General features: G+C 45.6%; 1 protein-coding gene across 1 annotated transcript in view; it reads right to left on the bottom strand.

Annotated features, from left to right (window-relative positions):
• LAMB1 (laminin subunit beta 1) overlaps positions 1 to 23,443 on the bottom strand; it is a 45,823-nt gene that overhangs the window by 6,000 nt on the left and 16,380 nt on the right. Inside the window, exons 14-28 of the mRNA XM_068166777.1 lie at positions 22,705 to 22,863; positions 21,817 to 21,944; positions 21,282 to 21,405; positions 20,111 to 20,315; positions 19,810 to 19,953; positions 19,485 to 19,716; positions 18,816 to 18,979; positions 18,126 to 18,350; positions 17,089 to 17,306; positions 16,906 to 17,002; positions 6,641 to 7,010; positions 4,767 to 4,951; positions 3,337 to 3,578; positions 1,185 to 1,388; positions 657 to 801 (exon numbers count right to left, since the gene is read on the bottom strand). Of these exons, the coding sequence (XP_068022878.1) occupies positions 657 to 801; positions 1,185 to 1,388; positions 3,337 to 3,578; positions 4,767 to 4,951; positions 6,641 to 7,010; positions 16,906 to 17,002; positions 17,089 to 17,306; positions 18,126 to 18,350; positions 18,816 to 18,979; positions 19,485 to 19,716; positions 19,810 to 19,953; positions 20,111 to 20,315; positions 21,282 to 21,405; positions 21,817 to 21,944; positions 22,705 to 22,863 (2,842 nt within the window). The remainder of the gene's footprint in view (positions 1 to 656; positions 802 to 1,184; positions 1,389 to 3,336; positions 3,579 to 4,766; positions 4,952 to 6,640; positions 7,011 to 16,905; positions 17,003 to 17,088; positions 17,307 to 18,125; positions 18,351 to 18,815; positions 18,980 to 19,484; positions 19,717 to 19,809; positions 19,954 to 20,110; positions 20,316 to 21,281; positions 21,406 to 21,816; positions 21,945 to 22,704; positions 22,864 to 23,443) is intronic.

The raw sequence follows: 23,443 nt of genomic DNA, 5'->3' as shown, positions 1-23,443 counted from the left end.
CACTGTTCCTGATACAGGCCAGGATGCCATTGGCCCTCTTGGCTGGAGGGCCAAACTGCTTCCTTAAGGTGAAAATTCCCTCTTGGGAGAGGCTCATCAAGCCTGTAAGGCCCTGTTGGTTTAGCTTTCTTTTGGAAGCCATTTGAAGATCTTGGTGATTAGCTAGACTGTGCTGGGTCTGCAGGGGGGAGTGGTAAGCCCACAGGAAATGAAGCCAACAGTTGTACCTCAGTGTGTTTGTGCTAACAGTATACTTAGCCTTGTGCAAACATAGAAGGAATGGGTTTGCCTGCTGCTGCTTGCTAGCAAACAAGGCCCTTATTTAACCTTTACCTGCTTTCTCAGGGAGATAAACTCAGTTTCTGACTTTCTTGCCCTTTAATAGTACTTTGTCTTTCTGGCCAGAGCTTGGGACTACATTTGGCACACTACAGCAGTGCACCAGCCTCAGCTGAAATGAACAGAACATGTCACACTGCTCTCGCTTTCCTATTTGTCTTATTTTTTCCTTGTTTAGAGATTTCATCACACACTCTGTTTGAAAGGGCTTGGAGGAGACACAGCTATTGCATCACCCCTCAGAGGATGAGTCAGAACTAAAGATAAGTTTTCACAAACACGGTATCTACATATAATTTCAATGTAAGGTTTTTTACGCATTAAGAAGTCTCTAATCTGCTTAATAAGATTTCTCAGGTCTTCGTTGCTTCTGTCCACTTGTTCTTTTGTAGCGTTGGTTTTGAGCAAAACTGCTTGTGCGTTTTGTTTCGCTTCATCCGCTCTCTGTTTCGCCTCAGAAACCTAGAGAGGAAGAACGTAAGACTTGATTGCATATTTGCTTGTGCTTTTAAAGTCTTTTAAAACAAAAATTCAGCTGGAGTCAAAGGTAATAGTAATGAGAAATGCTTTTGTTCATAAAACTCATGAAGCACTGTTAGAAGCTGGCCAAGATCCATACCACCAATGCTAGTTTAAACAACTCAGGCTTGTGTTTAGATTTATCTTTGGAGCTTCACTTTAGCAAGCTCCCTTCCTTAGGATCTTTACGAGCATGATGAAGTTACGCAACTGAAAAGAAGTATTTTGAAGCAAACCAGGCACATACTTTGTCAATTAGTGTCTAAACTTGGGTTACAACTAAAAGATTTTTATTTTAATATCTAATCATTGATTTGGCACATTACCATTTTGGAGAGTTGCTCAACTTCTGCTAATGCACTGAGGATATCTCTGTCAAAATCCATGGCTTTCTGCCAGGCATTGTGAGCTACGGTCACCAGCCCGTCACAGCCAGGTCCTCCACATTTCTTCTTTCCATCATCTGTTCGACAGTTTAAACCACCACACTTGGACTCAGCACAAGAGGCTCCCACGGGAGTGCCACACGTCTGCAGAGACACAGCGGACAAAGGAAACAGTCACAGCTTTATTTCTACTGCTGTGCTGTGATGTGCGGGGGAGGGAGTCAGACACCACACTACTGCTCTTTGCAGTAGCATCCCAAGTTCCACAGGGAAGGAAGCTGAAATCGAACGGCAAGCAAAAGGTTGTTCATGCAGCATGGCTTTAACCTTTCCTGCTCTCTGTCCTGCACCCTTCTGCCTTTACCTTGGTTACAAACAGGCAGCTCCCTGATGCTGAAGTATCTGGAAGTTATGGGAAGCCTTGTCATGTCTTTATTGTCTACTTTTCCTGTACATCACCTTTCATTAGAAAGCTGTCTGTATGCCTTTTGTTTGCAGTCAGTCTTCACTACTTTGGGGCCGTCCCAAGAAGCCGTTTTATAAGGAAGTGTTTTGTGCAGAGTGTCTTTTCCTTTGCTCTAATGCTCTAGAAATTAAATAAGAAGCTGAAATGCTTGAACAGGGAACTTTTTTCACTTCCCTTAAAATGCTCTCCTCCACCAAATGGGAGATGTCATTTCATCTTTCCAGAGCACTTTTTAATTTGTGAATTGTCAGGGATGTGCTCCCAATAGAAAATTTCAGGGTACACTTCTTTGAAAGCAAAAGAGTTTCAATCGGCAAAATTTGTACTGAGAATTACCCATTACTTGGACAGTGGTCTGTCCAATTACGTTACTCAGGAGTTGTTTTAGCCAGTGGGAAAACTGAAACATTCCCCATAATTTTAATGTTGTTCTCCCTTTCCACCCCAACCCTTTTTCCCAAAGGATAGCCACTAACCAACATAGAACACATGCTTTAGCGGCCAAAACACCTCTCCGGAAAAACCCTAGGGGCTGTGCCAAGTTAGTTGCAGCTGTCTTCTGTGAAGTGTAAATGAGGCCTTACCTGTCTGGCATGCAACCCAGCAGTAGCTAGAAAGTAAAGTACTTCCCCCCTTGGTGTCCTGAGATTACACCTCCAAGCAATGTGTTCTTTATAGCTTTGATAAAAATCTACTCAGGATTTTCAGTCCACAAGAATGGTTAAACAGGAATGCAGGGAAGGGAAACTAAACAAAAAGATGCCTCTTGCCTCCTGAGAGAAAAAAGGAGCACTGGGGAAGTCAGGAGGGCTGACCAGTAGTTACAAAGGATGGGACAATTCAGCTTGTGGAGAACTTATCCTCTAACACAGGCTTTGGCCCACCACGGGGAGATAATGAGCAGTCCCCTGCAGCCTGCCTACATGCAGTGTTGTTCTCTGAATGCAGCTGGTGAACTTCAAAGCAAAAGTGAGGGAACACCCAGCCTCTCCCAAGAAAGAGCCACCCTTAACCATATTTACAGACGAGCAGGCAGCTTCAACAGAGAAAATGCCCTTTTGACTCCAACTCCCTGTACGATCTGCTTTGTCTCAAGCAAAAGGATGGGAATGCAGTGATGGTGAGGAGAGAGCAGCCTGCTGGTGCAAGCAGAAGCACTGTCTGGCTGGGCGCTGCACAGGCATAGCATGTGCCCTGCGGAGCTGCAAAAAGGAAGACGGGGAGCCTAGGGAGACCAAGCACATGAACCGAGGATAGGCTTTAAGGATTGCTCACTACACTTTGCATATGGGAGCTCTGTCCACAGCAAAGGGCTGGTGAGAGCGGGGTGATGGACCCTGCACCTTTTGGTGGGCTGTCTGTTGGGGCTGGGAAAAGTAGCAGGGAGACCAGCATCAATGATTGGTGCCTGAAAGCAACTACATCTTGGAGCCCACCGCCAAAACAGCCCTGTTCTAGCCCACAAAATACACCATCATTGAAGAAGCGTACATTTTGCTCATGAAACTGCTTATTTCATACTGTCAAACCCTATACTGTTCCTGCCACCACTTTGGTTCCTCCACCACTTCTTCACAAACCTATTTTTGCTACAGGTTTGACAGGAGCGATTCTCAGCAATGTTACCTTCTCAGCCACTTCAGAGAGATCCAAGCTCTGCAGCTTGCCTGCAAGTTCATCCAGAAGGCGCGACTGCTCCTCTTGTTTAGCCTTGAATTGTGCCTCCTTCGCATTGATTAAGTCTTCCACTTCCTGCCGTCTTTGTGCCGACAGCTCCACGGTGCTATTGGGGTGAACAGTGGAAGCATTGATCCTCTCCTCTGCCTCTAGGGACATCTGGAAATACTTGGTGATACTATCCAAGGCTCCTGCAGAAATCAGATGGAGTGGCTCAGAAATTTGTCAAGTAACCCAAAGTAATTTGTATTATGGAGGCTGGCAGATGACACATGAGGGTTTGTGATATGAATATCAAGGTCTGTAGAAGACTACCCTTTGCAACTGTATTTGGTGCCATGGTAAAGAGAACAGAATTTGGCCTGCTGCAGATTGAAAAAAAAAAAGGTCTGTTTTTTTTTGCTTGGTTGCCACTGTGTCAAGTTGGCTAGATTTTGGAGTTAAGCCCTTTTACTGACTCTAGTGATTGAATTCTGCTTGTCCTGAGGGCAAAAGAAGATCCAGCCTTTTAGGTTTATAGGGCAACAGTCTGTTTTCTTATCTTATTGCTTGCCCTGTGATATCTAACTTATGGAGTCACTGCTTGGAAACTGGTCAGTTTTCCCACGAAAAAAAATCCTTGATGAAAGATTCTGATTTATGGAACTGTTGGTTTTGGACAACTCCTAAAAAAGCCTTGAGCGGGTGAGAGGGACCTCGTGGGAATAGCCACTCTCTATACCGCAGGGCAGCTTTCCTCTGCAGAAAGACACAAGTCAGGGACTCCTCTGCTCTACATACTATTTCCCTTGCTCTGCAAAATCCCACATGTATTGGAAACAATCTCAGACTTCCTCCAAAGCAGGAAATAGATGCTGGAATGAAGTCAGCTGACCAATTTTCAAATAATTTGGTGCCATTCCTTCTTCTCCATCACATTTTCATTCTTGTCACATTTCAGTGTGCCAATAGGCATGGAAGGCTTGGGTGGCTCAGAAGAACTGGGTCTTTACAGTGTGTTCTTTGAGATTCCCAGGCAATTTTTCAGCCAGAAGCAGCAATTTAACAGACTGACAGAGCAAGGGAGATATCCAGGTGTATCTTAATGTCTCATGCACTTTCAGCTGTTGTGGCTCATTTAAAAATGTGTTAATCAAGTGACTTTAGGACAATTCTGTGCCTCAAGAACTTAAGCTGGCTTTGCAATGTGTAGAGGGAGAGAGAGAGAATTAGGGGGCAAAACAAAATTCCTGCTGCATCAGCAACTCTGCTAATGCATAGAAAGAAGCCACCCTCCTAGGAACTGTGTTTTATTACAAGATTAACCTGGTATTTAAAACCACACACTAATTAAATCTTTGGCTACCCCACTGCTTTCTCCCCCTCCCTGTGACACTTACCCCGAACATCAGAGATCTTGATGAACTCTAGCTGTTCCGCAAGTTCTTTCACAACACGGTCTAGGGTTTTGGCATCTGTCTCCAGTGCGCTCAGGTCACTGTCTGTGCTGTTGCTCTTCTCTGCTAAGGCTGATAGATTTTCTTCTATGTCAGCTATCTTAACTGTAACATCTGCTGTCAGCTTTCTGTAAAACAGAGGAATGGGAGTGAACAGGGGGAGGATGAAGGTTTGTAAGCCTCAGTGCTTCACTTTACTGAAGAGTGGTGGTGAGAACCTTACCAGGCTTCTCCCACAGCAGGACTTGTCCTCCCTCAGTGGAGCTGTAAGTGATTTGTAACAACATGCCTACCTAGAATATTGTTTTGTTTTCTTTATCATACAAAACTACTTTTTAATCCACAGCATGTTTACAAACTCAAAGCCCCAGATTGCTCAGAAAACAGCTGCTTTATGTAAGATTAACTGGAGGCAGATTCCAGAGGACTGGTGTAATGCTCTTGTATCATGGCAACTGCATAGGTCAAAGTTGACTACTATGATCTATACATAATTTGCTTCCCATCCCACACAGCTACAAATGCAGTTTTGATTACTATGAGCTCATGGGACAGATTTGAACTTCAGAATGGGGTGGGAGAAGCCTTAGTTGTAACACAATGGGTTCTTTTAATTTGTCTGGAAAGATCCCTCCTCACCAGCCATTTCTCTAGGGCTGTGGAAAACTTCCCACTCTCAGCATTCAGCAGGGCCTCAGCAAGCAGGTTTTAACTAGTGGGATAACCCTAAAAGGAAAAGCCAGTGTATGTTACATGTCAACGCTGCTGCAGAACAGAAGTGAGCGTAGGAAGTTATTCCCATCCATGGTGATCCCAGCATTTCCTCATTCTGAAAGAATCAAGCAGCATTTAAGCTCTGTGATCAACTCTCTCAATAGCCTAACAGCCTGCTTTTTACCCAGGAGTCTTCCAAAGCCCAGGTCTTCTATACAACCAGAGAGGAGCAATAAAAGATACATATATATATATATATATATATATACATATATATCTATCTATATATATGTATTTTAGGGAAAACCAGTTCCTCGGCTTCTCTCATCTCTTCAGTACACACATTCCCCAAATGCAGCAACAACCCACTTCAGCTCTCCAGCTGAAGTGGGGGAGCTGCAGGGCACAAGCATATCCCTAATTGAACCATTTGTGCTTTAATCCTCATCCCTTTACTCTGTGCACAAGTAAATTGAGCAGCTGCACACAGGACTAGAAAGCACCTGTAATCCTACTGTAACTGCCCCATCTCCCAAAGCACAAACTACCAGCCTTTGTATGCTTAGTGCTGAAAGCAAAATACAAGGTTCCTACCCTGGAAAAAATGAAACCAATCCTTGTTACAAAGCTGGTGCTTCCCCACACGCATGCTCAGAGTGCAGAAAGGAACCCAAGCTTCCAACCCATCAGTTACACAGGAAAATCCAGGAGTTTAATCTCTCCCATCTTCATTCTCTCACGTAATAGCAGTGTTTGTCCTTTGCCCCAGGAGAGCACAGTACGAGCGTGAGACATCTGTGGTAGTTAGCTGCCTGGTGAGCAGTGGGAGCAGGACAGTCCCTGCCTGGAACAGGGCAGCTGCACTGCTCCTACCTTCCCTGCCTAGGTTTCTGCTCATGGGACAGACGCTCACTGCTAGTGCAGAGCATGGCAAGGTGCCCCATCCATGCTAGGTACCACAGCGTATCACCCAGCTGGAGGAGCAGAGCTGGTGTGTCCTCAGCCCAGCATGGGGACATCATTCACTCCAGTAAATCCCAGCTCACTGGAACTCCCACTCCTTCCCAAGCTAGCCTTAGCCATGTAACTGCAGCTGTACTCACTCTGCTTCCTCAAAGAGATTACCAATGTTCTTCAGGGGCTCAGCAGCTGGATTTTGAGTGATGATGGTTTTAATTTCACTGAGCTTCTCCTCTAGGGTGTTGAGTGTCTTTTGGTATGGACCAGTGACTCCAGTGATTTTGAGGGCATTAGCCCTATCCAGAAACTGCTGAGTTTTATTAGCCAGCTCGCCGATGATCACATCCCAGAGGGCAAAGCATTGGTGGCATGGCACGCAGTCAGGGAAGATGCCAGAGTAGCCCCGGGAGCACTTGTCACAGCGTGGCCCTTCAACCCCTTCATTGCAGATGCATTGCCCAGTGGCACGGTCACACTGCGGGGTTTGGATGCCATGAGGGTTGCAATCGCACGCTGGAAGGAGAAAAAGGCATGTGTGAAGGCTGTGATGAGGGAAATGACAGTGATGCTGGCAGTGATTAAAAAACAATACATTGGTTCTAATGAAGTGGTGAAATGGTCTACATCTGAATTATAAAAAGCTGATCATGGATGTGTCTGCGTGGGTATCAGGGAATCAAGGATGAGTGTGAAATGGGAGAGAGAGAGGGAAATAACTCCAGGGAAGACCAGGATTTCTACATCTCAGAAATAGACTCTAAAATGGAGCAAGGATGGACATCACTTCTTGCAGTGTCTGGATGTCAGTTGGATAGCAAGGCATTCCAGACAGGAAAAGAAATGACAGGCAGGCACATAGCAGAGAGTTTACTAGAGAAAACATGATGGGTGACATGGGAAAAGCAACAAGGAACAACCATTAAGTGGCTCTTCCGGCACATGAGTAGGGCTCAAGTAAAGAATCCAGCAGATCAAAACCCAACCACCTTCCCTTGCACCTCCCACAGACAGCACAATAAAAGGAGACAGTTGATTATACAACACTTAATTATGTGGTAAAGCTCCATACCACAAGACAATAGGGCTTCAAAGAAGAGCATGACTAATTTATGGAGTAACAGCTCATAAGAGATCTATGCAGCGATACAGGGTCTGTCTTAGGATACCCCTGTCACCAGGGTATGTGATCCTGCCATGGACAGTGGAAAAACATTCAGAAGATGCATTGAGGAGCCTGGAACTGGGCTCCTGGAACTGGACATTTTGGATATGCAGAAAATGGGGGGAAAAAAATCAGGCAGTGAAAAGTAGAACAGAGCAAAGAATGTATGCATGAGCAGCCCTGTCTGAGGGAAACACTGGTGCTAATGCTAATGACCAAAAGCCTACACACTGTTTGCCATCCTCAAGTGGGAATGAGGAGGATTAAGATTTAATTTTGTAAAGATTTTTAAAATCACCTCACACTTTGACCACCAGCTCAGCAGTCAGTATTCACACCTTCCCCATATGGACTTCATTTATTATTTTTTTAACTGTGAACACCTCTCTGTCTTTATATGCTAGTCAGGTAAGAGCCAGGCAGGCTCCACGTGCTTGCCAGATTGGAGTGGTAAGGTTTGGGCAACATCCTATTTTTAAAATGCTTTCAGAATAAAGACACAGTAACCTGCCATGAAGAAAAGTTAATTAACTTACCGGTGCAAGGTCATTTCTAAAAGCACAGATACACTTTTTACACAGTAACACTAGGAGAAGAAGCAGTTCCATACATCAGGGCTGCCACTTCACCTCTCCCCCTCCTTAATTACACAGACAACAGCAGCAGAGGAAATGACCAACCTGCAAAGCTTTTAATAAAGGGAAGGCAGCAAACAACAAAAAAGAGGACTTGCAAATCCACAGACTCTACCTAGCATTGTTGGAGATCGCACATTCCTTGAAGAGGAAAAGGACTGTGATACCTGATAAAAGCTTTCATTTGTGCATCCATTTACCAGGCATCCTTGAATGAGGTTAATGGCTCAAAAAGGTCCATAAATCAATTCACACAGCCCAAGCACATGCCCCTTGAAAAAAGGGCAAAACACAATGCCGTTTCCAAGATCAGACATTGTTTGCTTCAATGCCAAAACACAGTGGTGGTCTATAGTTCAAAAATTACACAAAGAGCCTCAGCAGAACAAATCACTCCTCAACAAAAGGACATCTTGTATAATGTGAATATGATAGGCAAGAGACAAAAATAACTTCTGCTGCCTGCACAATTGAGCAAAATGGTCCTTTGTTCTTTGAATTATACCCTGACACAAGAGATTGTTTTTACTTTACATTGAAAGCTCTTAAGTAGCCAGCTCATCATGGAATATGTTCCCTGCAGGCAAACCATTGAGTTCCTGTTTGAAGGAGGTCAGTTAACCCTTCTGTCAGCTAATAAGGCCTTCGGTATAATGATGAATTGTCTACATTCCTCTGCACAGAGAGAGGCTAAATGGCATGTGGTTTTTCTCAACAATCCTGAGATCTGATCAAGTTACACGAATACTTGCTGCTGGCAAATCAGACCACTATATTTACTTGTGGATTAAAAAAGCTTAAAGTGAAAAAAACCAAAAACCAAACCAACAAAATCCATGTTGGTAATTCTACTCCTGAATACCTGCATGTTCAGGAAAGGCAGACATGGCTTTAGTAGCATTTACATGCTAATGTGGATTCCAGAATCTCTGGGGCCAGAAAATGCTGGGGAAGGGGAGAGGAGAATTTTAGCACTTAACTCATTTGCAAAGTGAAAACTGAAACTCCACAGCTGCTTGTTGTGAAATGATAAAGACAGCAAAGCAGTAATTTATTCTAAACGTAGTACAACGGTGGGAAGAATTATCTCACTTCTGGAATTATACGAAACTCCCAAAGTGAGATTTGTGGGACCCATGAGAAAATTGTACAAGGTGGTTGGAAACATTACCGTGAGTTATTTTGCCATTTTAAGATTGTCTATCAAACCCAGAAGCAGGAAATGCTGGCTCTGCGTTACCTCAGTAGTGTGAATTCAACAGACAAAATGGCTTTCCAAAGAGCTGGTTTAACACTTGCTCTTTTCTTTTCTTCATGACCTTCCCAAGTCACTAACCATGTGCTAGACCACGCCAGCTTTCAAATCAAAAGGTAAAACTGAAGGTAATTTTATCTCTATTGTTACAGCAGAATCACAGTCTAAAAGAGAACAAGAAAAAGCCTCCCTCAGCACTGGGTAAGATGATTCCAGGCGATTTTAGTTTCTTTTCCCATTTTGAAACTTTGGGGAGTCATTTCTACACTCTGGGGGTATAGTGCCTCTAGCTACAGCCCTCGCAGGAGTCCTTCCTGTGGCACTGACTGAAACATTTTTAAAATCCTGACAAAAGAATCACTTCTTCTCTTACAGCTCACGTCCTGGGGGCAAATCTTTCATCTCACAAGTGACACGTACATGCCAGTGTTTGGTTACATGTGATCTTTTAAAATGGTCTAGATGACATTACCCAAACAACCTCACCAGAGATGATTGAAACCATCTCCATTCCTCACTGAAGGGGCCCGTTTCAGAAGCTGGGGCCCAATTTCCAGACACCACATTAATGATGAAATTTAGCCATCCAGAAACCCACAGAAACTGCCCTCCAAGGTCATGTGGAACAGGATGGATCCTGTGCCCTGGCCACCACCTACGGGCTGTTTTACACCCCAGCAAGGAGCATATTGAACATCACCCTAGAGAGTATCTTCCCTTTACACCATGCTGGGGATCAAACACTCCACTGACTTCAGCTGTGCCCAGTCCTCAAGAGGAGGAAAGCAAACCCAGGCTAACACCATATAAAGCCTTATGGTAGTGAGGCACATCTTGAACATTGTGGGCCACCAAGCTAGTAAGTCAGTGCACAGGCTTACCAAAACCCCACCATCTTCAGCCTCTGTGAGATTTCAGGGCAAAACTTTGTCCAAAAGGGACAAATAAGCCAAACTTCATCCTAAAGGGACAAAACATGGCTACAACTACCTGAAGGGTGGTTGTAGCCAGGAAGGGGTTGGTCTCTTCTCCCAGGCAACCAGCACCAGAACAAGGAGACACAGTCTCAAGCTGCGCCAGGGGAAGTTTAGGCTCGAGGTGAGGAGAAAGTTCTTCACCAAGAGAGTCATTGGTCATTGGAATGGGCTGCCCAGGGAGGTGCTGGAGTCACCATCCCTGGAGGTGTTCAAGAGGGGATTGGACGTGGCACTTGGTCTAGTCATGAGGTCTGTGGTGACAGGTTGGACTCGATGATCTTTGAGGTCTCTTCCAACCTTAGTGATACTGTGACACTGTAAAAGCACAGTACAGTGGTATAATCCATGTGAAAGAAATAGACCTCCTAGCTGGAAAGGCTAACATAGGACTGGCAAATAGTTCATGAAAGTATACCTGAGTTAAGACACCCAAAAAGATTTATGTGACATTTATTGATCACCATCAATGACCTGGGATGTCAAATCAGGAAACACCTTGATTCCTGTCACTACCTGCTAGAAATGGAATGAACACCATGCCAGTATGATCCAGCACATCACGCCCAGCATCAGTTTTGGCCAGAGTACCCTAGCATCACTTCTAGCCACAGTGCTAATGTCCTATTATTCCTATGACCACCATGTGAGTCAGCTCCCATGCAGCCCAGTGCTAATGATGCTCTCCATTATGACAGTTTTGCTTCTGATGTACTCAAAAGAGGTTAATTCAAACACCATCCTCGAAGCACTGCTTGACTCTGGATATTTCTGCTCTAACCAGTGCACTCATAATCCTGATGTATCCTTGAGTATCTATACCACATCTAATTTTAGCATGTGCCTGGTCAATCTAAATTTTCTTAAAGAAAACAAGAAGCACATAGGCACATCTAGGGATGCAGAAGCATTTCAGGTATTACTCAATAGCTAGCGATGGCTTTATACTCCACTTAAGATAACAGATGTGGAATTGGGAAAGATAAAAAGTCCTATAAGCTCCTTTTAAATGCCTTTCCTGTGCTTACATGACTAGAAATTGGAAAGAGTTATTCATTTTGCACTGTAAACTCACACAGATGTTGAATTTACTGCAAGTTGCCTTAGCAAACTTGGGTTGGAAATGGCCTTCAAGACAAAAGGCTGACAAAAGGCTCTCCCTTCATACAGAGACATGGACCAAAGCCAAGGTGAAGGGCTGCAAGTTAACACAGTTGAGGCTGTATGCTTTGAAGATCAGTGTGAGACAGGGATCAGATTTGACCCTGGGTAAGCAGAGTAGGCCACTGTGATACATCCCATGGAAAATACAGTGAAGAAAAAGAAGTCTTTTGAAAGCGCTGGCCAAAGACTTGAGAGTTTTGAGGGAGTATTTACTAAATTAAACAACAGCTTTCTCTTCTGAAATGTCTTTTTGGAACCAAGTGTATTGTTTTCTGTAATTGTTTTAACTCGATCAGACATTCTTCTGTGGCATACTCTGCCTTAAGTGAAATCAGATCTTTAACAGGAAAATTTTCTACCCGAATTCCTCCTTCTGGATCTGCTTATTAGTAATTTAGGAGTAAAAAAAAAGATTGTAGCTGTATCCATTCTCAAATGCGTGTGCACATTTGTGCATGCACCCATCCATGGGTAATTTTTATACTACCTTGATAACTGCATTTCTTTTTTTCAGTAAATTTTTTCCCTGATCTTAAAGATAGAAGTAACACTTACACATATGTTGAGTGTTGCTCTGTAGAAACCTACAGGGAGAAATCCCAAAGAAATAAGTTACTAGCTTGAGTGATTTGCTTTAAGCTCATAAGGATCTATGAACTGCTTACTCTGACAGCTCTCCTACCTTTTCCTCTAATTTTAAATATTTAGAACTCACTTCCATTTAAACTACTGTAATTTAATATGTAGCATATTTGCATATCACTTGATTTAAGCTAAGGTGGGTCAGAGCAGTTGATAGCGCAACTGAGATGGTATCATGGATTCTGAAAGGGCTGTATGAAAATCAGTCTCAATGTTTAATGCCTTATTGCAGGATGCTAGGAACAAGTATCATGTATCATCCTACACAGAACAGAAACATTTTTTTGTAGAAATATTTTCTCCACTGCTTGAGATCAGGGACAGAAAGCACCAAATGTTTAAACTCCTCCGCAGCAGAAACAACAAAGGGGTTGTTCAAAAATGATTTCTTGGCATCATTTTGCAGCAGCAGTGAGACACTATGATGAGAAAACCATTCAGCAATTTGTAGGGTTGAAAGTTTTGCGGAGCTAGCAAATTTCTTCTGAATAATCAGCTATTGATTCTAATTACTCTGTAGGCATATTGCTAACTCCTCACTGTACAATTTTCAGTATGAATGTCAAGATAAGCTCCCAGCCTAGAATGAGTCAAATTGTGCTGCATTTTAACATGACAGCAGACATTGCCAAGAGGACAATCTTCTGGAAACAGTATACACTGAAATACTTTAAGACCACAGATCAACTGAAATTATGAATCTGAAAGTTGACATTATATTACCTTTCATGTATAATTTGTCGGACTTCCTTCAGACAAATTCCTTCCTTACCAAAGAAGGTAAAGAAACATCTGCTATCTTTCTCTCTGCACCATGAACACCTCCTGTAAAAGCAGCCTATATAACTAGTTTAAGAGCTGGGTGTTAAATTAAGATTACAAAACCTATCCATAAATGGAGTAATTTTCAGAGAACAGATGTTTCAGCACCAAGTGCATTACACAGACTACAACTGAGATAAGCAACTTTCTACCAGTGTCTGCACTTAGTGTTTGATAAAAACATTACTTTTTTTCATCTTAGTTCAATTAAATTCTGGGGTCTTTTTACAATAGGTCTTGACACTGGAATCCAGCATGAAAAAAGGGGAGATAACAATACAACCTAATGTTCAAATGTCATACAATGCCTTTTACTAATTCCACTCTGTTCTGCTTGTTCAATTAAAGCAGTAATGATTGTAAAACTGTCATCTCTTTTATATTGCATGAATCCCATAAACATCAAATATCTGCTGTGCACAAGCATTATATGAGCTGCCTCTGCAGCCCCATCATATCTCAGAGGCTTCTCAGGATCCTGGAGTCTTCTGCCAGAATTGTGCTTTTCGGACCGAAGTTAGTGCAGAGCTGAGCATGTTGAGTCCTGCACTTTGGTTGCCAAGTTTTGGAAAAGCTCCAGCAGAATGCCTGAGAGCCTTGAGTTTGATGACATTTGTAATCCTATTATTTACTACCTTAGCAAAGATTTTTATGCACGTGTGAATGTTCACGTGCAGACTCGTGCAGAACTGCATATAGCTCCTAGCTGAAGCAATAGCCAGGAGTCCTGCAAAGGGACCAAGCAGAAGATGCTCACAGCGCAGCTCCTGCTCCCTGTAATCCTCACAGAGACCTGCATGAAGCCGAGAGACACACACTGCGCTTTTCCTATACTCTACACTTCTTGTGCTTGTTTCAGGCATAGAATCATAGAATCAAGAAGGCTGGAAAAGACCTCAAAGATCACCAAGTCCAACCTGTCACCCAACACCTCATGACTACTAAACCTTCAAGTGCCATGTCCAATCCCTTTTTGAACACCTCCAGGGACGGTAACTCCCTCACCTCCCTGGGCAGCCCATTCCAATAGCCAACAACTCTTTATGTGAAGCACTTTCTCCTCACCCCAGGCCTAAACTTAGTGTTAAATTAAATGAGTAAATGTGTTTTTCTAAAGCATGGGTTATAAGCAGTCTCCAAAAATCTAGTCCTACAGATTCTCTGTGCTGCACAATCCCCAATGGACATCTGTGGGTAGTGGGAGTGCACCCAGTACCAAAGGGTCGAGATGCTGCTTAAACACAGGCACCTACCTCAGCTTGCCCCACCAGTCAGGTCCCAGTGTTCTCACTGGAGACACATAGAGAGACAATCCCACTGGATAACACTCCCAACACAGGGAGCAGACTGCAAATCAAAGCACCTAGTCCAGCTACAAAAACCTGCCTCCTCCAGCTTCTGATTCACCATCTCTGATCTTGCCAAGATTTCTACAAAGTCACAAGCAGCAGCCTGCAAAGGTCATCACCACTGATGGGAACTGTGTTATGCATGCTCTGGAGTCTGGTTTCCAGAGGGCATGCTAGGAACCTGGGGCCACATCCACAGCTTGCTACTGCTTGCATCTGGCAATCTGGGAGGAGGTACAGTCCCCAGCCTCTTCTAGATGTGTCATAGGTGTGTCCAGAGGTTATCTGCAGGCACTTCTGCTCACATGTCCTCACTTTTTTTTTTACCTTTTTTTTTTTTTGTAATTAAAAAAATTTGCAAAGGATGTCATAGCAAAGTGGGCAGTACAGTCCCTGTTTCTTAGTATGAGGTCATGTCTCTTCGTGCCAATAGCACGAAGACCTCTTGTGAAGAAATCACACATACTGTCCCTTGAATGATGCACCCTTGAGCATCAAACCTTGAGCAGAAGCTGCTTGCCCAGGCCAGTGGAGAATTACACCCTGGAGTCATTGGGACTGATGTCCATACCTCCACAACAGCTCAGTACCTGCAGCCAAGACTGTCTGTCCATACTCATGTGGTTTAGAGCTCTCAGTTCTCCATTCAGATCACTTTGTGTCCTGAATGCAGCACAAAATCTGGCCACACTGGATGCTTGGACCAGCACAACTGTGCCACCAAAAGCAGGTGGCAAATGCCATCACCAGTAGCTCTTTGTGCCCCTGCAGCTGGAGCCAACAGCTCCCTGTCAGTTTCAGCTTCACCTTGGCCACAGGCCACATTTAAGCTAATTTCCAGGGGCACTGCTCTGCAACTCCTTAAACAGCAGTACTCCATTTCGCCTGCAAATTGCTTAACTGCATGTCTGCCATCACCTCTGCTGGCCAGGACTAAATGAGGGCTCAGACATTGTTTCTCTCCCCGCTGAAGGAGGGAGGCACCATGGGAGGCACTGACCCCCACCACATTAGGGAGAGTTTGCTGTGCCACAGTGCTGGATATGCTCCATGAGCGAGTGCATGCCTGGAGCCTGTCTGGGGCATTGTGCTGCAGGCTGCCACAGCTCAGCCCTGGGCACTGGCTCTCCTCATCTGCCACAGAGACCTCTTGCTGCATGAAATCCTGAAGGAAAATCTGCATTTCCACCCAAGCAAGTCTCCTTGCATCTGTCTCTCTCTACTTGGGAGTAGAAGGGGTGGCAGTTTTTAAGGAAAGCATTGAGCTTGCATGGTGAAAGCAGGCTTTGCAGAACACATCCTCTCTTCAGAAACGTTAAAAAGCAGGTTTTCACATGCTCAAAAGGCAGCAGAAACTCAGTGAGATCAGAAACACTGGTACACTGCAAAATCCTGCTGATAAGGTATGCAGATGGACTCCCATCAATAAACCCTGATGGCGACAGCTGATACCAAGAGACAATCCCTGCCCCGGAGCCGGCAGGGTCAGCGCCCCTCACCATGCCAGAACACCAACAGCCTTCGCAAAAGGCTGCCTCGCCCTTCCAGAAACAATATGCACTCAGGACTGGGACAATTCCCCAGTTCTTTCATCTGCTGCATTAAACAAGTAGCTGTGACCTGCCTATCTGGTTAGATAATGGGCTCTAAGGTAGCTCTATTGTAAAGGATTTGTTAAAGACCACAGCAAGCACATTCCTCCCTGCAGGAAAAAAATCCTTGATCTACTGCATACACTCCTGGCAAAGACTCCTATTTGAACAGATCAGAGATACCAGTTTGTTCTGGTCTGCACAGTGTTTGAAGTTTCTTTTCCAGCTAACGAACAGACTTGTTTATAATGAAAGGACAGAGAGCATCCAGTTTTCTAAACAAGCGACTTCATGGTCCTCTGTTTTGTGGCATGTAGCTATGGCTAACCCCAGCTGCATAGTCTCTGCTTGCTCCTTTATTTTCAACTGAAATATAAGGAAAGTCTCCTACTAAATCAAAAACCTTATTTCATCAGGCCATCTCCCTAAAAAGACACAAGAAAAGACAGACCAGTTCTTAAATCCAAACACTTGCAATATGTTTTCTTACCACACCAGCTCACCTGCCAAATTGCAATCTAACAGTTAATGAAGGGGTAGTTTCCATAGAGGTTTGTTTCTAACTAAAGGTCCAACAAGAAATAAACTAAACCAGGCACGTGCCATATAAGGCTCCTGCCAGGACTCCTGTCCCCAGAGGCACCAAAAGGATGGAGCCAGCCATGCCTTCCTCCCTCATTTTCAAGGCTCATGTGGCCACTGGCAGGTCACACTTAGAGGAGCTGCTCCCAGCAAGGGTGTCCCAGCAACCTGAGGGGGAGATGAGTAATTTCCAAACAGTGCAGGTAAAGCAGGCGCTGGAGTTAGACTCACCTTGGCACTCCACAGCTGGGTCACCCCAGAAGAGCTCCTGGCACTCCCGGCAGGTCCGGCCTCCGAAGCCTGGCATGCAGTGGCACTGCCCGGTGAACTGCCAAAACACATCCACAGTAGGAGGTGTGACCACCTCAGCAGCCGGGCCCCACACCAGAGCAGCATGCCCCATGTCCTCCTCACCTCGTTGCAAGCAGGCCCAAGGGAACGTGCAGGGTCACAGTCACACTGCTCACAGCCGGTGCCACTGGCAAGCCTCCATGTGTTGGGGGCACAGCGGTCGCAGGTCTGCCCCACCACGTTGGGAAGGCACTGGCACTGCCCTGTGGCTGCTTCACACCGGCAGCTCTCTGGGCCCTTGCAGTCCTCCTGAACGGTGCCCAGGACATTGCAGACACACTCTGTGAGAGAAAGGGTGTACTGCTCTGATGTCACCTGCCCTCTCATTACCAGACTGCCTGGAATTCCCAGAGGTGTGGGCAGATACTGGCACATGCCAATGCCCATGGCCAGCCCTGGTTGACCCAATGCTACATGACACCCAGCTCTGATCTCTCATGTCCCAGGCTGGCCACGTCTATAGCTTCTGTCCCAGCACTTAGGAAGTGACAGAAGCCCTTCATTCAAGCAGCCCAGACTTCTCCATCTTGTCCTTTCCTCCCTCTGTACACAACCAAAGCCCACCCTGGCCTGACTCCCGTCAGGTGGCTATTGTGGTGGATTTTCTTGGAGCAGCTGATGGCATGCCAAGCAGGGCAGGGTTCCGTTCACCACACAGCAACCTGCCTGCCCTCCTGGGCTGCATCTGGTGTAGAGGGAGAGGAGGGTCTGCCTTCCCATCACCTGGTTCAGCTCCTCCAGCCAAATCTGCAGGGATGCTGGTTTAAACAAGAGCCAAACCCTCACCCCACCACCTCCATCTCTGGAGAAAAAGTAAACAAAGACTGCTAATAAGAGGACAAGAAATCCTCTCTCCACAAAAGCCCATCATTTCAGCACACGTAGGTGCTGTTCCTGCTCTCCTTGTCAAATGCAAAGGACTCCCCTCCCAGGGCAGAAGCCATGCTGAGCAGCAAGACAGCGGCATTCAAGCTTCAGCTAGAAGAAATGAGGTTTCCCCTCCACCCCAAATTCTCCCAGGTAAATTGAAGATTTCATGTGGTCACTGCCACCCTATGACAAGGCTGGCAGAGGGGTTGTGGCTGTATGTCCCCACTCACTTCTGCAGTCCTGTTGCAGGGCACTCCCATAGTAGCCCTGTTTGCACAAGTGGCAGTTTTCACCCTCCGTGTGATAGAGACACTTCACACACGTTCCTGTCTTCTTGTCGCAGGCCTCCGGGTCAGTGATGTCAATGTTGTTGTTGCACTGGCATGGCTGGCAGGCGCCGCCAACCTCATCAGGGCTCCCAAAGAAGCCAGACGCACATTCATCACATCGGCTGCCTGTTTGAACAAACAGCACGCTGGGAATTACCGATGTGGCTTGGTAGCCCACAGCCCTATAAACAGCAAGACTGAGTCAAGACAATAAAGGACATAAATGGAGTCGGGGTGGGGTGTTAATCAGATCAGCTTAAAGTTGCAGAAACAGCACTTGGACAGACTGCAGCACCTTGGTTCAGTATGGATGGTACCACCTGAGGCACCAAGGCATGATGCTGCAGCCCAGCTGCCAGCACACCCATCTACTCCATTCCACTACTGTCCTGTCCAACTCTGCTGACCACCTTGTTGCTGGGGATGAGATTCATGGTGGTGCTGGCATTGCCTGCACAAGCTGCTCTGCCCTGGCATATTCCAAGTGCTGCCAATCTCCAGCAGCGACACACTGACGCTGGTGTTGTGGTCATATCCAACAACTCATAAGAACATACTGCATCTCACCACGAGGTTCAGCCCAACCAGTACCTATGTATCCCACGCTACAGACACACACGACTTGCAGCGTGACTGGGTCCTGGTAACAGCCGCTGGCAAACTGGCGTCCACTCTCAGGGCCATCAGGGCAAGGGCAGGGGCGGCAGTGGTCACCTGATCCCAGGACAGGGTCTCCATAGTAGCCAGCCTGGCACCTGCACAAAAGGTACAGAGAATGCAGGAGACCTCAGGCAAATAGATCACAGCCTTAACATAATTATGCCAGGTTTTTAACCACTGTGAGGAACCAAAGGGCAGAAACGTCCATATGGCTCTCCCATGCCATTCACACTACAAGCAGCTGTACCTACAGAGGCAAATTTGTCTGGTGTACATTGGTTTAAGAGCAGGAGAGTCAAGACAGATGCCTCTCAGGAAGCTTGCAATGAATAAAGCCTCTCTGAAGCCCTGGGATCCTGCAATGTGCTCTCAGCTACCTGGGCAGGTGCTGGTAGGAGGTGCAAGGCTGTGGGCAGGGAAGAGGGTGTCCTTGCTCCCATCTTCCTCTGTGACCATCAGCATTGCTCTGCCTCCCAGGATCCAGGGACTTTTACTGTGGCTTCACACCTATCTGAGCACCAGCACCAGAGGGGAACAGCTTCTGTGCCCATCCTGCTGTGAGGAAGTAGAGGGGTCAGAGAGAGGGTGCACAAGCCATACCTTTCACAGTTGTGCCCTGCTGTGTGGTCCCGGCAGCTCAGACACTCTCCAGTGTAGGGGCTGCAATCATCAGCGTGGCCATTGCAGTGGCAGGGCTGGCAGTTGGGGAAGCCCCAGAAGCTGGGCAAGCAGTGGTCGCACTGCCGCCCATACACCCCGGGGAAGCAGTGACACTGGCCCGTTTCTGCATCGCAGAAGGCATTGTAAGAGCCTCGGATGTGGCACTCGCATGCTGCAAAGAGAGGAGAGGAGTTGTGTTTCCAAGACATGTCCTACACGCAGGGCACCAACAGCATCACAGCCCGAAGCCAAGGGTTTAACATACGTCGGCATCCGCTTGGCCCAAACCCAAAGGTGCCAGGGGCGCATCTGTCGCACTGTCTTCCAACGACATTGGGACGACATTGGCACTGTCCTCCGCTGGGGTCGCACACTGAACTCAGGGAGCCCTGAGGGTCACACTGGCATGCTGAGTGGAAAAAAGCATCAGTGGGAGTGAGCACTATGGTGCAGGACACCAACTACCTGCCTCATCCCAAGCACACTCCTTCCCCGTGCAAACCGCTCTGCCTGCAAGTGCCATCCAGCCTCTGGACAGTTTGCCCAACAAGTAGATGGTTACGTACATAACGCGGTCTCGTGTAATAGTGCAGAAATGCTGAATATGATGTTCCTGCAGACATCAGTCATGGGGGTTTTCACAACACTCCTGCTGTTTTCCAGACACCGGTATCGTTGGAAAGTTTCCCAAGCACTGTTCATGACCACATCTTCACCTGAGCCTCCCACTGTGAATATGTCCAGTGATTTGCAGTATGGCATGAGAACAAGCTACAAAACAATTTTACAATGAAAAAATGTCACTGCTTGTAAACAGCCTCCATCACAATTGTAAAAAATTAGTGTAATTCCACTTCCTATCTTCCTTTTTTTGGCCGAAAAGCTAGACCAAATTTGGAAGGGAAATGAAGGTATTTCTCCAGGTTTTGGCACAATTGTTCTGGTACCTACCAAATTCTATAAATTCAATAGAAAAAGGCTGACACTGACATTCATAACATACTCGGCACACATTAGCCTTCCCAAAGAAACTACAGGTCTGCGGAACTAGCTGCAGACCTGCAAAACACAACAAAAGCCTTGTGGTGTTTCTAGGCTATGCCTTTAAAATTTTGTTACAGATCATGAGCAGAAAAGTAGAAAAATACAAATAAATCACTACTGAGTGTAAAAAGAAAAGCTAAAGATTATTCTAAACAAATTCATTGGAGAAAATGTCTAGTATAAGATTGGCTGTACCAAAACAATACTTTCTCTTTTCTGACCTCTTCTCTGCTCTTTAATTGGCAGAGATTAACCTGCTTTCTGGCTGACCTTGGCTGCATTATTTTAGTTAAGTCTAACTACTGCTTTCCCTCTCTCCTTTCGGACAGGGGCTGGGGGGGACAGTGGAATGGCTTCCCTGGTCTCTGGCCAGGGGGCTTTTTGTGTTGTTTGCTAATTGTAAATATCTGTATAATATTGTAAATACCGTATATTCATTGCATTCCATTGTAGATTGTAGTTTTGCTTGTAAATACAGCTTCCATTTGCTTCATACTGAGCTGGTCTGGCATAGTTAATGCTGGGGGGAAATTTCAACCCACCACAAGCCTCTTTGTGGAAAACAACCCACACTGAGACTGAAGAAACCTATGCTACTTCACACTGTTCAGATGCATGCCAGAACAGATGCAAACTTTAAGGCTTTTAAACACCCTTTTACCACAGAGCATCCCTGAAATAAATTCTGCTCACAGAGTCAATGAGTGTGTAGGGGCTCTCTGTCTCTGTATCCACTGAGGAGTACTGGGGCAGCTCCAGGCGGATGGTGTAGTTCAGCCCCTTCTCAAAGCAGACAGGCCGAGGGAGAACAACATACCTGGATTAGGAACAGGAAACAGTTCTCACTGCAAATGTCCAGCACCATAAAGCATTTCAGTTGGGCTATAAAGCAATTGAGATAATGGAAAGCAGACAGAACAAAAGCTAGAACATTAAAGAGGCAGTTTGGAGGCTTGTGCAAGTCAAACTGGAAAAGCTTATTGGCAAGGTAGAGTCATATCAATGTTCACTCACAGGCTATGCAAGCACTTTCCCCCTCTCTTTTATTCAGTGGACAAAACAAGAATAAACTCAAAAGCTTTGGGTCTCCAGATATAATCCTAAATATGTTTTTGTAACTCATTTTGAGTTAAATTTTCAGAGGCCACAGCAAGCTGAAAATGTGAAATTACTCTGTTTCAATGTTTTAAATACTTTTATTCCTTTTGGCCATTCCAGTTATACTGACCTGGAACCAGGTGACAGCGAGACAACCTGATTATCATCATCAGGAACTGTATTGCCACACCGGCTACCCGTGGGAATCTTGCCTGGGCGTGAGACGCTGATCACAGCTTTTTCCCACTGGTCTGGCAACTGGGGGAAAAAAAGGATTATGAGCATCAAGCACTGTCCGGAAGCTCTTGGGAGCATCCAGAGCTCAGGCCAGGAAAACAGGGTGGTCACTGTGCTTTGGTGGGGACAGGGCTGCAGCTCCAGCATCAATGGGGCATCTGCTGGCTGCAGGTTTGGGCTGAGACATGACACAGAAAGTACTCCTGGGCCTCTTTCAGCACAACAGCTTCCCTTCCGCCCAAAGACATGACTAGGTGTAGGTGGTCAGCAGCCCCATCTGTGGCATGGTATCAGCACAGAGTTTGCTAACCCCCTCTTCCCTCCCCATCCCTGGATAAAGCACCAGAGTATTTCACCACAGTCAATTGCTGACAAGTTCTAGGTACATTGCTGGAGGGACTTTTCTCTTTCCCTTCACCCTGTGAATTATCCACAGTGAAATCTGACTGCTTGCAAACACTCAGCTGCAGGCATTCAACATCCAGCATGGGCAATTTGTCTCCTAAGATACGTAACAGTGTTTCCACCCATTAAAAGGCTGTCTGGCTGATGCCAAATTTATCATCTAATCTGTCCTGATGGGACACTTTTTAATTGGCTTATTAAATATGCGCTGAAACAACACAATAATGAAAGAAACTGTAAAGCAAATAGGACTGGTAATAGACAACATCTTGGATTTTCACATAGACACTTAACTGTCTATCCCTGTCTTTGAGTCCCAATATCTCTTGGAAGTGCTGGGCTTCTGTTAGTCCTGTAGTGGGATAGCCAGACCTACCTGTGGCTCGTAGCGGACCAGAATATCATACTCCATGGAGTAGGGGATGTTGTCAATATAGAATTCCAGGTACCCCCCCTCAGGGACCCTTACAAATCCCGTGCCTGTCCACGATGGTGTGCGGTCCGGTGTGTACTGGCGCTCTATGATGTTTACTCCCTACAAAAACAGAGAACGGAAATTTTAACACTGACACATTGAATTTGCAAGCCCCACAGGAGTGTGCAATGAGTTCTGCTGATAGATCACTTCTGTACTGCAGCATCCTTTGCATCCCAGAGAGCACGAATTCTCTTTTAGACTCCTGTGTGTGCGCACTGCTGCGCTTCCACTTAACAATACATGAAAAACAAGAAAGAGAAAATAACCTGCTGCTAGTAACTAACCCACCAGCTACAACACCTTGATCAATGTAAGGACTTTCACATCATACTTATAGCAGCAGGATTCACTGCAGTGGCACATAACTGCCCAAGCTGAGTGCTAATTACTTCCTGACACCGGACTGCTCCAAACCACTCCTTAGGGTAACATTTGAAAAGCAGATCATGGCCATCACAAGCAAGTTGTCACTAAATAGATGTTCAGCAGTCAAATTAATACGTGGTCACTCCTTTCAGTCTAAGGCAACAGGTTTTTATCTGCTACTCTATATATCAAGCAAAGAAGAAGAAAAATGCAATGGAAAATGGAAACATGTAGTGCTGAAACTTCCTGTTTCAACTATATCTGCATCCAT

Source organism: Melanerpes formicivorus, unplaced genomic scaffold, assembly GCF_026170545.1.
Source record: "Melanerpes formicivorus ecotype bairdi unplaced genomic scaffold, bMelFor1.0.p_v2 SCAF_3, whole genome shotgun sequence".
Classification (NCBI taxonomy): domain Eukaryota; kingdom Metazoa; phylum Chordata; class Aves; order Piciformes; family Picidae; genus Melanerpes; species Melanerpes formicivorus.
Note: the sequence above shows the minus strand (reverse complement) of the source record. Positions and strands in the feature narration are given on the sequence as shown.